Source organism: Vigna umbellata, chromosome 6 (assembly GCF_029865625.1).
Source record: "Vigna umbellata cultivar VRB3 chromosome 6, Vumbellata_1.0, whole genome shotgun sequence".
Classification (NCBI taxonomy): domain Eukaryota; kingdom Viridiplantae; phylum Streptophyta; class Magnoliopsida; order Fabales; family Fabaceae; genus Vigna; species Vigna umbellata.
In genome coordinates, this window is record NC_142170.1 from 14,834,314 (window position 1) to 14,847,841 (window position 13,528).

General features: G+C 34.0%; 1 protein-coding gene and 1 long non-coding RNA gene across 2 annotated transcripts; both read left to right on the forward strand.

Moving 5' to 3' along the window:
- The first annotated feature begins 2,257 nt into the window (after nt 1-2,257).
- Nucleotides 2,258-3,771, forward strand: LOC148196838 (uncharacterized). Its single transcript, XR_015780215.1, has 2 exons — nt 2,258-2,964; nt 3,056-3,771. It is a non-coding gene; the product is annotated as an uncharacterized LOC148196838 (long non-coding RNA).
- Nucleotides 3,772-6,315: 2,544 nt separating this feature from the next.
- On the forward strand, nt 6,316-13,052 carry LOC148196839 (pleiotropic drug resistance protein 1-like). Its single transcript, XM_088093043.1, has 20 exons — nt 6,316-6,833; nt 6,911-7,031; nt 7,135-7,308; nt 7,394-7,553; nt 7,649-7,725; nt 7,838-7,891; nt 7,996-8,670; nt 8,767-9,244; nt 9,346-9,449; nt 9,539-9,683; nt 9,777-9,857; nt 9,978-10,102; nt 10,223-10,555; nt 10,682-10,972; nt 11,069-11,152; nt 11,240-11,373; nt 11,465-11,692; nt 11,808-11,979; nt 12,120-12,374; nt 12,536-13,052. The coding sequence occupies exons 1-20, from the start codon at nt 6,508-6,510 to the stop codon at nt 12,794-12,796; spliced, it is 4,278 nt and encodes a 1,425-aa protein (XP_087949169.1). The 5' UTR covers nt 6,316-6,507; the 3' UTR covers nt 12,797-13,052.
- The last annotated feature ends 476 nt before the right edge of the window (nt 13,053-13,528 follow it).

The window sequence follows — 13,528 nt, forward strand, 5'->3', positions numbered from 1 at the left end:
AAGTTTTTTAATTGAAAGTGACTTCATATACTACTAAGTTATTTTTTTTGAAGTTTGGAGAATCATTATTATTAGAATTTGTCTTTAATAAAGTGTATATACTAGTAAAAAGAACTTATTTTATCAAGTATTTTACGTCTAAATATAGAAGGTTATACATTAAAAATGTATGATGACATTTTTTTAAATAAAAGTGTGGGATAAATATGCTTAATAAAACTAAATTAAAATTGTGAAATTAAGTTGGAGATAGTATAAATTCGAAGTGAAGTATAACTAAGTTAAATTTGTGATTCTTTAATCATGACTACTAATCTATATATCACTGATTTTAGATTTATTTTTCAATTAAAATGATTTAATTTCGTATGTATTTTTATTTTAAAATTGATTTAAATTAACATTTACTTAATTTACATTAAATAAACCCTTTCATACATTTTTAATATCATTAAAAAAACATATAAATAAATAAACAGATGAAAAAAAAGTTCCACACGAAGAGTGGGAGTAAGCTTTCCTTCTCTGTAGCAAACTTTATTGACTTGACTTTCTCTTTAATACATCGATGAATTAATATAAATAATAGTTGAAAAAAATGTATTAAATGCAAAGAGATAATTATACGGGTATAAAAGATGAAACAAACGTTAGAATTATTTTAATATCTTTAAACCTAAGTAATATATACTTAACCTAAACATAATATTTTTTAACTAATTTTTCTTTTCAAAAGGTTAACATCAACAGTTTTATATTTATGAAAAGAATTTAAAAACATAATATCTATTAATTCAACGTTTACTTGTTTCACATATAAAAGAAATTATAAAAGAAAAAAAGGGTTAATATTAATGTTAAAGAAAGAAATTGAACTTAACTCAATTCTAGAAAATCAATTAATAAAATAAGATTAATCCCACTTAAATATTTTAAATTGATTATATTTTTATAAGAATAGACTTCATCAATATAAAAAAGATTAAAAATAAACTTAAAATTAGTTTAATCGATTTTAATAGTCTAATATAAAACACATCCTATTATTTTTTAATTGTGTTGTAAAATTTAAAAATTGCACAAAATGTTATTTGGGTTTTTTGGATTTGAAACTTGATTCATCCTTTGATATGAACGAGATCAATCTCAAATTTTCTTAAGAGAAAAAACCATCGGCAAAGGAATCAAACTCACGCTGATTACGAAAAGTGTCAACATATTACGTAAGAATTGAAATTTAACTGTTACAACTTCTAACATCTTTAATAAATTCAGATCACATGGTTTGACCTTAAAAATATTTTATTCAACAATCATATCATATCTCCATCACAGTGAAAGCCCTTTACAACCATCCACAGACAAATCATAACGTTTAAATAAAAAATAAACATGAGTTTATATATACATAAGATACTTCTATTGATAAGAAATATTTTAAATTGATATCAAAAACAAATCCGTGAGAACTTAATCTAAAGTGGACAATATTTTCAGTGTAGAAATAAACTTATACAACAAATATTACTATTATGAGTGTTTTGAAACATTATTAATCTTTAATTATTGATTAGAAATATCTTGGTTGATAAAAAATAAAATAAAAAATAGACATAGATAAGATTTAGCTGAACAGATTAATCATTCTTGTCGTAGTCTAAAAAATATCTAAAACCTACGCCAATTCTGATCACAAAATAATGGATAATACACACAAAGGCACTGATTTTCCAAACAAGTTTTTACAGACAATTACATATTATACTCAGTGTTCTATGTAAAAGGGGAGTTATCAAGATACTCTAAAAGTAATTTTAAAAATATTAATTTTATAAATATGTTGATTATAAATTACTTTATTCTCGTATTGAAATTATCAATATTTTTTTGTTAAATATTTTACCACAAATTAGATAGTTTATCACATTGTTTCATTTTTGAAAATTATAAGATTTAATTAAATATTCTATTAAAAGACCAAATTGAATAAAATGAGTAAATAATAGGAGTGAAAACATAATAGTATAAATTACTTATTAAAATGGTTGTATTTAAAAAATATTGAGAAAAAAAATACTATGGAGGTGAAATAAGCAAAAAGTGAGGGTGGGAGAGTAGTGGCCGAGGTACAATAACTAGTTGTATACAATTAATCGTAGGCCTTTTCTACTTGCAGCCTCATGATTATTATTTACACTCCATAAAAATCTAAAAAGACTAAAGTACATCTCTTTGTTGCTCCACGTCACCTCTGTCACCTCCGCCGCCATTGCGCGAGTCTGCAACTACATCTTTATTTATTTTTTTTTTTTATCGTTTTGAGAGGAGAAAATAAAAAAAGGGAAGTTCCTTCTAGAAATCTTATTTTATAATACATTTTACGTATTTTGTAAAGTTCATTTGTAAAGTTCATTCTAGAAAACGTATTTCATAACATGTCAAAATTCTCAGAGAATGGTATGCTTTGAAGCTTCGACACGCCTCTTAAATGGTGTGTCCCTGAAGTCCCGTGAATGGTCCTACGGCAAGAGGCTCAATTGATGTTGTGATTAGGTTGGCAGCAAACGAAAGGTTCCATTTTGAGCCTTTTCTGTCGTAGTGTAGCACTCCAATCAGGTAATTTCGTCCATTCGTAAATGCAAGATTTGCAGCAATGCGTAAAACTGTCGATGGGGGTTTTGAAGTCTAAAGAAATTGTCCATGGGAGTATTACATGGTTTGGTTGTTAATAGTCCTGCTCTTAAAGTAAGTCTGTGATAAATAGTTTGTAAACAGAATTTATATTCTGTAATTGTTGGCTAATTCTGCAGTAGGATGAAATTGAGCTGTATAAAGACAATTTTGCAGATTACAGATTATATTCTGTAATCTGTAATCCTTATTACATCTGCTTTGCATATTTCAATTTCGGCTTATGTTTTATGCTTCTTACAGCTTATGGGGCTTTTTCCTGGTGGCATTGAGGTGAGAATCCAGTTTCTGATCCGGCAGTTCATTTTGGACACCCTACTTAAGAATTTTCTGGGGATGTTTCTAAGTATGTTAGTTGGTGCAGATTGCCTTTGAAGCAAATAAGAAAATCTTTCATCTCGAATTCGGAGTCATTGTCTGATTTAATGCACTTGATCTTAGCATTGAACTGAATCTCTACTAATCAGCAGAAAGACTCTATCAAGTTAGCAACTTCTGATTTGTGTTTCATGCAAAGAGTCCACATATGCTTTTATCTGACGTTTACAAGCTTTTTTGTTGTTGATGAAAACCGACATCTAGAACTGTAAGAAAATATCTGAAGTCAAAAATAGAAGGGCATCCATGCGGACAAGGTCAAATAATTGGTTTGATTTCATGGAAGCTGAAACTGAGTATAGCAGAAACAATTTGTTGCATCTGAATCCGGAATTCCAGTTTTATTTCTAGAGCAATTGGAAATAGCACAACTTGATGCATCATTTTTCTGTCGACAAGAGGAGCTGGGTGTTAGCTGATTGACAGCTTATGACCTTTGCATACTTTTTAGCAAGGGAAGAGTCAGTGTGTGCAGCTCAAGTCTAAACCCAGATGTGTTACATGGTCTTGGTTTTGATCATCATCTCCTTCCTTGTGATGCTAAACTTTGACCATAATCAATTTCTTCCTAATCTACTGCACAATTGACATTGGTCTTCTCTTAATCAAGAAACTATAGTTTTGTTGTAAAAGCATGTAGTAATAACTGTCAATTGTGTGACCAACTATGTTACGAAAGGAACTAATTTTGGCTTTTGAATACTCCCATCAAGAAACTGCATTCAGTTCTTTGATCTCAAATAAGGGTGAGTAATTCAAGTTGCATAATCTATAATAATCTAAATTTATATATTTTAAATTCATTTAAATGAACTTATCTTAAATTTAAATTTACATTTTTGGAATTTTAAATTCAATCCATTTAGTTGATTTTCAAAATCCAAAATTAAGATCATATAAATTGAGTCATTTAGTTGAGGACTAGATCAAGTTAATTCAACACAAAAGTAAAGTTGTGTAAAAAAGATTGAGTTTGCACGAATTAAAGATTAAGTTGAATCACTTTGGATTAAATTGTGTTTGTCTAATCTTAAGGTTGGGTGGAGTGAGTATGATCGAATGTTGAGTTAATTAATTCAAACTAAATATCGAACGAAGTTGTCTTAAGTTGAAGGAAGTCAATCTGGAATGAAGAATCAAGATGAGTCGGCTTAAATTAAAGATTGAAGCAAATCAACTTGGCTTGACTATCAAGTTGAGTAAGCTAAACTAATGAGAAAGTCTAATTAAACCGAATTGAAGTTCGAGTTGAGTCAATTTAAGTCAAAGAATAATCTGAATTAATATGAAATTAGAGTAAACCAAGTTGAATTGGACTCATATCTAACAAGTCGATTCAATTTATGTTTAATAAACCTAATTTTTTTATTTATTAGGTTAATTTCACCATATCTAATATAATTGATAAAGTAGATTTAATCTAATTTAAATTGAATTGAAATTTTTTAAATTTAATTCATCTTATTATTAGCATATTAGTTTTTCCTTGTATATTGAGTTTGATTGTAATAGTTACGTATTTGTAATTGACTTAGTTATTTTTTATTTTTCTATTTTTCTTTTTTTGTTCTACAAGATTATAAATTCAATATATTTTATTGAATTTAAATTGTATTAATTTAAAAAAATTCAATCCATAATCACTCTTAATATGAAAGCTATTGACATTGCTTTGGAGTAAGAAGGATAGTTTCCAGTTTCACTCTTAATAGGAATAGTTGACAATGATACAAGCAATGCAGCTGCATTCTCATTTCTGTTCACCAAACACGGTTTAATTGAACATAACATAAACTGTAACAAACATATCCAGCAATAAATTTTATGTCTCGCCTTTATATAGTATATTTTTCACTTCATGTTAGATTACGTGAGAAAAATGATTTACTTAGATCTGTTCATGTAACATGTCTGTCTGTAACCGACTGCTATCTATCTAGAAGTTCAATTATTGGTCCAAACCTCCTTTCCACGCCCACAAGAGCTGATCAATTTTGCTGGCCAATGTATATATATATTATCAATCTAGAATTCAAGTGTGAAGGCTTTGATTGTTTTAGTTGCCAATGTTTCGGAGAAGGTTCAGAAGCAATAAACGTGAAATCCATTCTTTCAGACATTTATTTTCACCAAATTAAAATTAAAAGTGGAAATTCTGTTACTATTGTTTTCTATTTTTATCAAAAGATCTCAAAAGATTCTTTTTGCGACTTCTTTTCTAACATACACTGTTTGATTGAATACACAATTATATTTATTTAATATATCTAACAATAATAAAATAGTCATAAAAAAAAGTGAATTTTTATAGTTTTTTTGAAAAATAAAAGTATATAGTAAGAAAAGTATTATCAAATATCATATTTAATATAAAAATTATAAAATGTTTTTGTGTTGGATACATATTTTACAGCCCAAGCTGGCTAGCGGTCAAGCTCCAAACCTTTGACTACACTTTTTTTAAACATATCCAAACTCATTTAATGTCCATTTCTTTATATTCTTTTTAGCAATTATTTTGCTGAATTGTTCTTTATATTCTTTTTAGCAATTATTTTGCTGAATTGTGATTAATATTCTTAGCTGCCGCTATTATTACAAACAATTATTCTCGCGCTGAAAATGTTCTAATTAGCAGCCGTATTATATATCAGAGAGAATTTAAATGAGAGATGAAGATCATAATAACTAACAATATTTATTATTCAGCAAAAGTAATAGACATAAACAATAGAACATTTAATAAATTATGAAAATTATAGTCATTAGTCTATATTAAAATAGCAGGACATTTAATATGTATTTAATAACAGGGCGTTTTAAACAATAGAACAGGCATTTATTAGTTGTATTAAAACAATAAATGACGATCCCATGTATTTATATATTTACATGATAAACAAAATCTGTTTCTTTTTATATATTTACAGCTGGATACTAATTAATCCTGCGATTAACGGTTGAATAGTGTTTAGTGCAGTAATGTTTTTTGATGACAGTGGTACATTCAGAGCATTTAGCAGTTGTTTAAGATATTGTAAAAGTGACAGTTATTAAAGTCACAGAAAATTTACTGTTTGGCATGTTTTTCTCTGTTATTAAAGAAAAGAAAAGAAGAAAGAAAGAAAAAGTTGGTGTGAATGATTAGCAGTATTTAATATTTAATTCCAAGGTTTGACTCTTTGAACATCGATGGCCGCCTGATTTTGACGTCAAAAAGTATAAATAGAGAGACATGGTTTTCCCATTCCCTTACTACTCATTTCAGATAAAGAATCGCATTCCCTTTCCTTTTTGTTGCATATTCTTTCATTCTTTTACCTTCACCACAAAGCAACGCAGACAGTGGTGTCTGGTACCGTCACCAGCTCGAACAAGAAGAAGAAGACGAGAAACAGGGTGGTGCGGTGTGGCGGGTAACCGCGAGAATCTGAGAGAATGGAGGGCAGCGATATATACAGAGCAAGTAACAGTATGCGAGCGAGAAGTTCAACGGTTTGGAGGAACAACAGTGTGGAGGTATTCTCAAGGTCTACACGGGAAGAAGATGACGAAGAAGCTCTCAAATGGGCTGCTCTCGAGAAGCTCCCCACCTACAACCGTCTCAGGAAAGGTCTGCTGACAGCATCCCATGGAGCTGCCAACGAAATCGACGTGGCTGATCTTGGCTACCAAGATAGACAGAAGCTTCTTGAGAGGTTGGTCAAAGTGGCTGAAGAGGACAACGAGAGGTTCTTGCTGAAGCTCAGGGAGCGTATTGACAGGTGAATTACCTCTTCCTAATATTTCTGTATCAACTTGATATATATTTTTTTCCTGTTTTCACGTCTGCTTTCTACAGAGTTGGACTCGATATTCCCACCATTGAAGTTCGATACGAGCACCTGAAGATCGAGGCAGAGGCTTTTGTGGGTGGTAGAGCTTTACCCTCTTTTATCAACTCTGCTACTAATGTCATAGAGGTACTGAATGGCTCCTTCCACTTCCTGTAATTTTGAGTTTCTTTGTTCTGTTTTCTTCTGCAATTAGTCTGTCAACACGGTTTTTCTCTATTTGATCTTGCAGGGATTTCTTAACGCGCTCCATATCATCCCCAGCAGAAAGAAACACGTCACTATTCTGAAAGATGTCAGCGGGATTATTAAACCTCGCAGGATGACACTGCTTTTGGGTCCTCCCAGTTCAGGAAAGACCACACTCCTCTTGGCCTTGTCAGGAAAACTTGATAAAAGTCTTCAGGTTAATCACATTTCTTTACTGTATATATAGGCAGAGAAAGAAAGAAAGAAAGGAAAACTAACATGGATACCAATGTGTTGTTCAGGTATCTGGAAAAGTGACTTACAATGGGCACGAAATGAACGAGTTTGTACCCCAGAGAACCGCTGCTTACATCAGCCAGCACGATGTTCACATTGGAGAAATGACTGTGAGGGAAACCTTGGCTTTCTCAGCAAGGTGCCAAGGTGTTGGATCACGTTATGGTTAGTTTCTCCTTACCACCCCTGTCTAACTAACCTTTTCAAAATCTAATTTAACTGAGAATGACTGATCATCATTACTTTTTTTGAATACGCAGACATGCTATCTGAGCTGTCTAGAAGGGAGAAAGCAGCAAATATCAAGCCTGACCCAGATCTTGATGTCTACATGAAGGTCACCAAAAGAAGCTCTTGTTAATCTTTTTTCAGTAAAATAGAAAAACCAAAACAAAATATATATATTTCATCTTTGGATTGTATCTGATTATAATCTTTGGATATAACAGGCAACTGCAACTGCAGGCCAGGAGTCAAGCATAGTGACAGATTATACAATGAAGGTAATGCTTAAACAAACATGATTCAATTCAATTATGTGATGACATGTGCTAGAGCTTGCTAGGAAGGCCAGGATACTGAACTCGTTCACTGTTTATCTTTTCAGATTCTGGGGTTAGATATATGTGCTGATACCATGGTGGGGGATGAGATGTTGCGTGGGATCTCTGGAGGACAAAGGAAGCGTGTTACTACAGGAGAGATGTTGGTTGGACCCGCAAATGCTTTATTCATGGATGAAATCTCCACAGGGTTGGACAGTTCCACCACATTTCAGATTGTGAGCTCTCTCAGACAATATGTTCACATTCTAAATGGAACTGCTGTCATATCTTTGCTCCAGCCAGCACCCGAGACTTATGACCTTTTCGATGACATTATCTTAATCTCCGACGGCCAAGTTGTCTACCATGGCCCTCGTGAATATATTCTGGACTTCTTTGAATCCATGGGTTTCAGATGTCCCGAGAGGAAAGGTGCTGCTGACTTCCTCCAAGAAGTGACTTCCAAGAAAGATCAAGCACAGTACTGGGTGCGCAGAGATCAACCATACAGATTTGTGACCGTTACTCAATTTGCTGAGGCATTTCAATCATTCCATATTGGTAGGAAACTTGGACAGGAGCTAGCAGTTGCATTTGACAAGACTAAGAGCCACCCGGCTGCATTAACCACTAAGCAGTATGGTATCAATAAGAAGGAGCTGTTAAAGGCTAACTTCTCAAGAGAGTATTTGCTTATGAAAAGGAATTCATTTGTTTACATCTTCAAGCTATGTCAGGTTGGTGCTTGAATTCTACCTTGTTTCATATCAAGAAAAACTGCACACTTGTTCATGATCATTTTTAATTACCGTTTTTCTCTTGATGCTTTTCAGCTTTTCATCATGGCGTTGATTGCGTTGACACTGTTCTTCCGAACGGAGATGCACCATGATAATCTTGATGATGCGGGCGTTTATGCTGGTGCTATCTTTTTTACAATAGTAACGGTTATGTTTAATGGAATGGCTGAGATTTCCATGACCATTGCTAAGCTTCCAGTTTTCTACAAGCAACGAGATCTTCTATTTTTTCCCTCTTGGGCATATGCTATTCCTTCGTGGATTCTCAAGATTCCCGTTACGATAGTGGAGGTTGCCCTTTGGGTATTCCTGACCTACTATGTGATTGGATTTGATCCAAATGTCGGGAGGCTCTTCAAACAGTACCTCATCCTATTATTTATCAGTCAGATGGCTTCTTCACTATTCCGAGCCATTGCAGCACTGGGTAGAAACATGATTGTCGCCAATACCTTTGGATCCTTTGCAGTTCTCACGCTTCTTACATTGGGCGGTTTCATTCTGTCAAAGAGTAAGTTCAATTCACGCAAGCATGCTATTAAAATGTGATTGCATTTCTAATAATGAGAAAACATAAGCTAACGCTTCTTCGTTCCATTTTCAATGAAACAGGGGATATTAAAAAATGGTGGATTTGGGGTTTCTGGATTTCACCGTTAATGTATGGGCAGAACGCTCTGATGGGCAATGAATTTCTTGGAAACAGCTGGCACAACGTAATTTCTTGACCTCACAACCTAATAATTTGTGTGCTTCTTTGGTTAAGAAAAGTGTGATTCTAATTTCTTATCCTATCTAATTACAGGCTACCCACAATTTAGGACTTGAATATCTGGACTCTCGCGCGTTCTTCAAAGATTCATATTGGTATTGGCTAGGTTTTGGGGCACTGGTTGGGTTCGTGCTTCTTTTCAACGTGTTGTTTGGTTTGGCTCTCGAATACCTTGACCGTGAGTACTTTTCATGTTATCTGTACTTTAAAATTCTCTCATAAATTCAATTCAAGGTTTTGCTAATATGTATGCTTCTGAATGTCAATGCAGCATTTGATAAGCCACAGGCAGTTATAGCTGAAGACCCAAGTACTGAAGCAAGTGCCACAGAAGTTGAATTACCACGCATAGGTGAGTAATGCTGCTTATGTATCACTCGTATTGAATAACAAACGACAACCATACTCCTTTATCACCATCAATTCGTATTATATTCGAAGACACTGAACATTTTTTACAAATGTCTTGCAGAAAGTTCAGGAAGAGATGGTTCTGTTGTGGAGTCCAGCCATGGAAAGAAAAAGGGAATGGTTCTTCCTTTTGAACCACATTCTATCACCTTTGATGAAATCGTCTACTCTGTTGACATGCCACAGGTAAATCACATTCCGTGTCATAAATTTAGCATTCGGGTTTCTAACAGTGTCCCCATTTTAACACTTCTTCAGCCAGTAAAAAAAGAATTGTTTTCTGATTCCCTTGATTTCGACTTGCAGGAAATGAAGGAGCAAGGGGTACAAGAGGACAGACTGGTGCTTCTAAAGGGTGTTAGTGGTGCATTCAGGCCTGGTGTTCTCACAGCTTTAATGGGTGTAAGTGGTGCTGGTAAGACTACGTTGATGGATGTTCTGGCTGGTAGGAAAACCGGTGGATATATTGATGGAAGCATCAAAATTTCTGGGTACCCAAAGAAGCAAGAAACATTTGCGCGTATCTCTGGATACTGTGAGCAAAATGATATTCATTCACCTCATGTTACTGTTTACGAATCCTTGGTCTACTCAGCATGGCTACGTTTACCTTCAAGTGTTGATTCCAAAACCAGAAAGGTTAGTTAGTAAGGACTTGTGAAAATTTTTAAAGCGTTTTAAGCTTAAGTTTGTCATTAAGATAGCTGGCTTTATCTTCTTAGAGGCTGATTGTTGGAACTTTTTGGATTTGACAAATGGTTGCAGATGTTCATTGAGGAAGTCATGGAATTGGTGGAGCTGAACCCATTAAGGAACTCGCTGGTTGGATTGCCAGGTGTGAGTGGCCTCTCTACTGAACAGCGGAAGAGGCTGACTATTGCGGTTGAATTGGTGGCTAACCCGTCCATAATTTTCATGGATGAGCCTACTTCTGGGCTAGATGCAAGAGCCGCTGCTATTGTCATGAGAACAGTCAGAAACACTGTGGACACTGGAAGAACTGTTGTGTGCACCATCCATCAGCCCAGCATTGACATATTTGAAGCATTTGATGAGGTCAGTGACAACAATGACAAACGAAGACGTGTCTTACTTGGTTTCTCTCCCCACGTAGGCTTGAATCTAACATGATGTCTTTTTGTGTGATTCCAGCTGTTCCTAATGAAGCGTGGAGGTCAGGAAATATATGTCGGGCCACTGGGACGTCATTCTAGTCATCTGATCAAGTATTTTGAGGTAAGATCATACTCTAATAATCAAGTGAGAACGACCATCATTCTTCACAGTAAATACTAAATTTTCCTAATAATTTCCACTGTCCAGAGCATTGATGGAGTGAGCAAAATCAAAGATGGATATAACCCTGCTACTTGGATGTTGGAAGTTACAACCACAGCTCAAGAGCTTAGTTTGGGTGTTGATTTCACTGACCTGTACAAGAACTCTGATCTATATAGGTAGGGAAACGCAAGTGGATAAGAATTTAATAACTCTAGTTTGTTTTCTTGATTTTCATAATGCTTAAGTGTGTTTTTCATGGCTTTTCAGGAGAAACAAGCAGCTTATACAAGAATTGGGACAGCCTGCTCCCGGTTCAAAGGATCTTTATTTCCCTACTCAATACTCTCAGTCCTTCTTGGTTCAATGCCAAGCTTGCTTATGGAAACAACGTTGGTCATATTGGCGTAATCCACCATACACTTCTGTGAGGTTTTTCTTCACAACTTTCATAGCCATAATGTTTGGAACTATGTTCTGGGACCTCGGAGGAAAACAGTAAGTCAAATAAAATCTTATTATTACTCTCCAAAAGTAAAGCGCATGATATACATATATGCTTTGACAACTTCCGAATTCCACTAGAGTTCTGATTCCTGTTGTGCTTTCACAGCTCAACAAGAGGAGATCTGATGAATGCTCTGGGTTCAATGTATACTGCCGTTCTTTTCCTTGGAGTACAAAATTCTTCTTCCGTACAGCCAGTGGTGGCAGTTGAAAGGACTGTCTTCTACAGAGAAAAAGCTGCCGGAATGTATTCTGCCTTACCCTATGCATTTTCACAGGTATCATAACACAACATCAGCATCATTTATTCATTCATTTATTTTACAGACACATGTTACTAGTACTTTTGTTTGAACCTCATTGATTATGTCAAGTGAAGTAACCAACCAACAAACAAACTGGGTGCTTTTTGTCACAGATTCTGGTGGAGCTACCCTATATCTTTTTTCAAGCGGTGACATACGGTGTAATAGTTTATGCCATGATCGGATTTGATTGGACTGCAGAGAAATTCTTTTGGTATCTATTTTTCATGTACTTCACGCTCTTGTACTTCACCTTCTACGGCATGATGGGTGTTGCAGTGACACCAAACCACCATGTTGCTTCCATTGTGGCTGCTGCATTTTATGCAATTTGGAATCTCTTCTCAGGATTTGTTGTTTCAAGACCTGTAAGTTGTTTCTTGCCACCCTGCTTTTGAATAAATCAAATACGTTGAGAAATGCATGCATATAGAGCCATACACAAGTGGTATGGTTTCAAGACATGTACATGCATGATAATGATAATATTAATATTAATAATAATAATGTTGTTTTCTATTTTGAACAGAGCATCCCAATTTGGTGGAGATGGTACTATTGGGCATGCCCAGTGGCTTGGACCTTATATGGATTGGTTGGATCTCAGTTTGGAGATATATTGGAAGTTATGCCGTCTGAAAACAAGACTGTGAAAGCTTTCATAGAAGACAGTTATGGTATCAAACATGACTTCATTGGTGTTGCTGCTGTTGTGGTTGCTGGCATTGCAGTTCTCTTTGCATTCACTTTTGCTGTTGCAATCAAGACCTTTAACTTCCAAAAGAGATAGAGAATAGAGAGATAGATTTTTCCAACCTCAAATATTCTTTGAATTTTCCCAATTTTTTTCCCCTTCTTTTTAATTTCTCTCTAAACTTGTCATGTTTGTTTGTATCTATAGTTTGTGTGGAACACCAGCCCATTTGAAGGCTGTACTAAAAAAATGTATGTATGAGTTTTGACACATGCTTACAGCATAATATTAAGCCAAATTCTCTTCATCACACAATTTTATTTATTTATTTGTTTATTTTACAATTGATCAACGGATATCTCTCCTACTTTTTTCAGATTTCTGTCTCGTTCTTCTATCTTAAATTTAGTTTGATTCATAAACTGCGTCATAAATCATCAACCATCATACCAACAAGTTGGTAGTCCAAATGGTGTTGTACTTTGTATAATTAAATGTACCTACCTGCTTAAATTTACAAAATTATTATTATTTGGAAGACCTAAAAGAGTCTAAAGGATTTAAGTGTGACATCATATGATATATTAACTGTCTTTAAATAAGAAAAAAATAATATTTATGAGTTATATGATATTATTTATGGCATAAACATAATCCTTTGATAATAACACCATCTATTAATATATTATTCATAGACTCGTCCATTTGACTCCTCTTATGGTTCACAGAATCAAAATATCTACAAAAGTTACGTGGATGAGGATCAATTCACATATTTTTCTTTTAAAAAAAATTTATTTTAAATATAAGAAAATAGTCGTCACAACA

Excerpts from the sequence above, each read along its gene's own strand:
- LOC148196839 (XM_088093043.1), top strand. The coding sequence starts at position 6,508 with ATGGAGGGCAGCGATATATACAGAGCAAGTAACAGTATGCGAGCGAGA. Across the intron at positions 6,834-6,910 it reads CTCAGGGAGCGTATTGACAG|AGTTGGACTCGATATTCCCA; the intron begins GTGAATTACCTC and ends TGCTTTCTACAG. Across the intron at positions 10,103-10,222 it reads ACTCTGTTGACATGCCACAG|GAAATGAAGGAGCAAGGGGT; the intron begins GTAAATCACATT and ends TTCGACTTGCAG.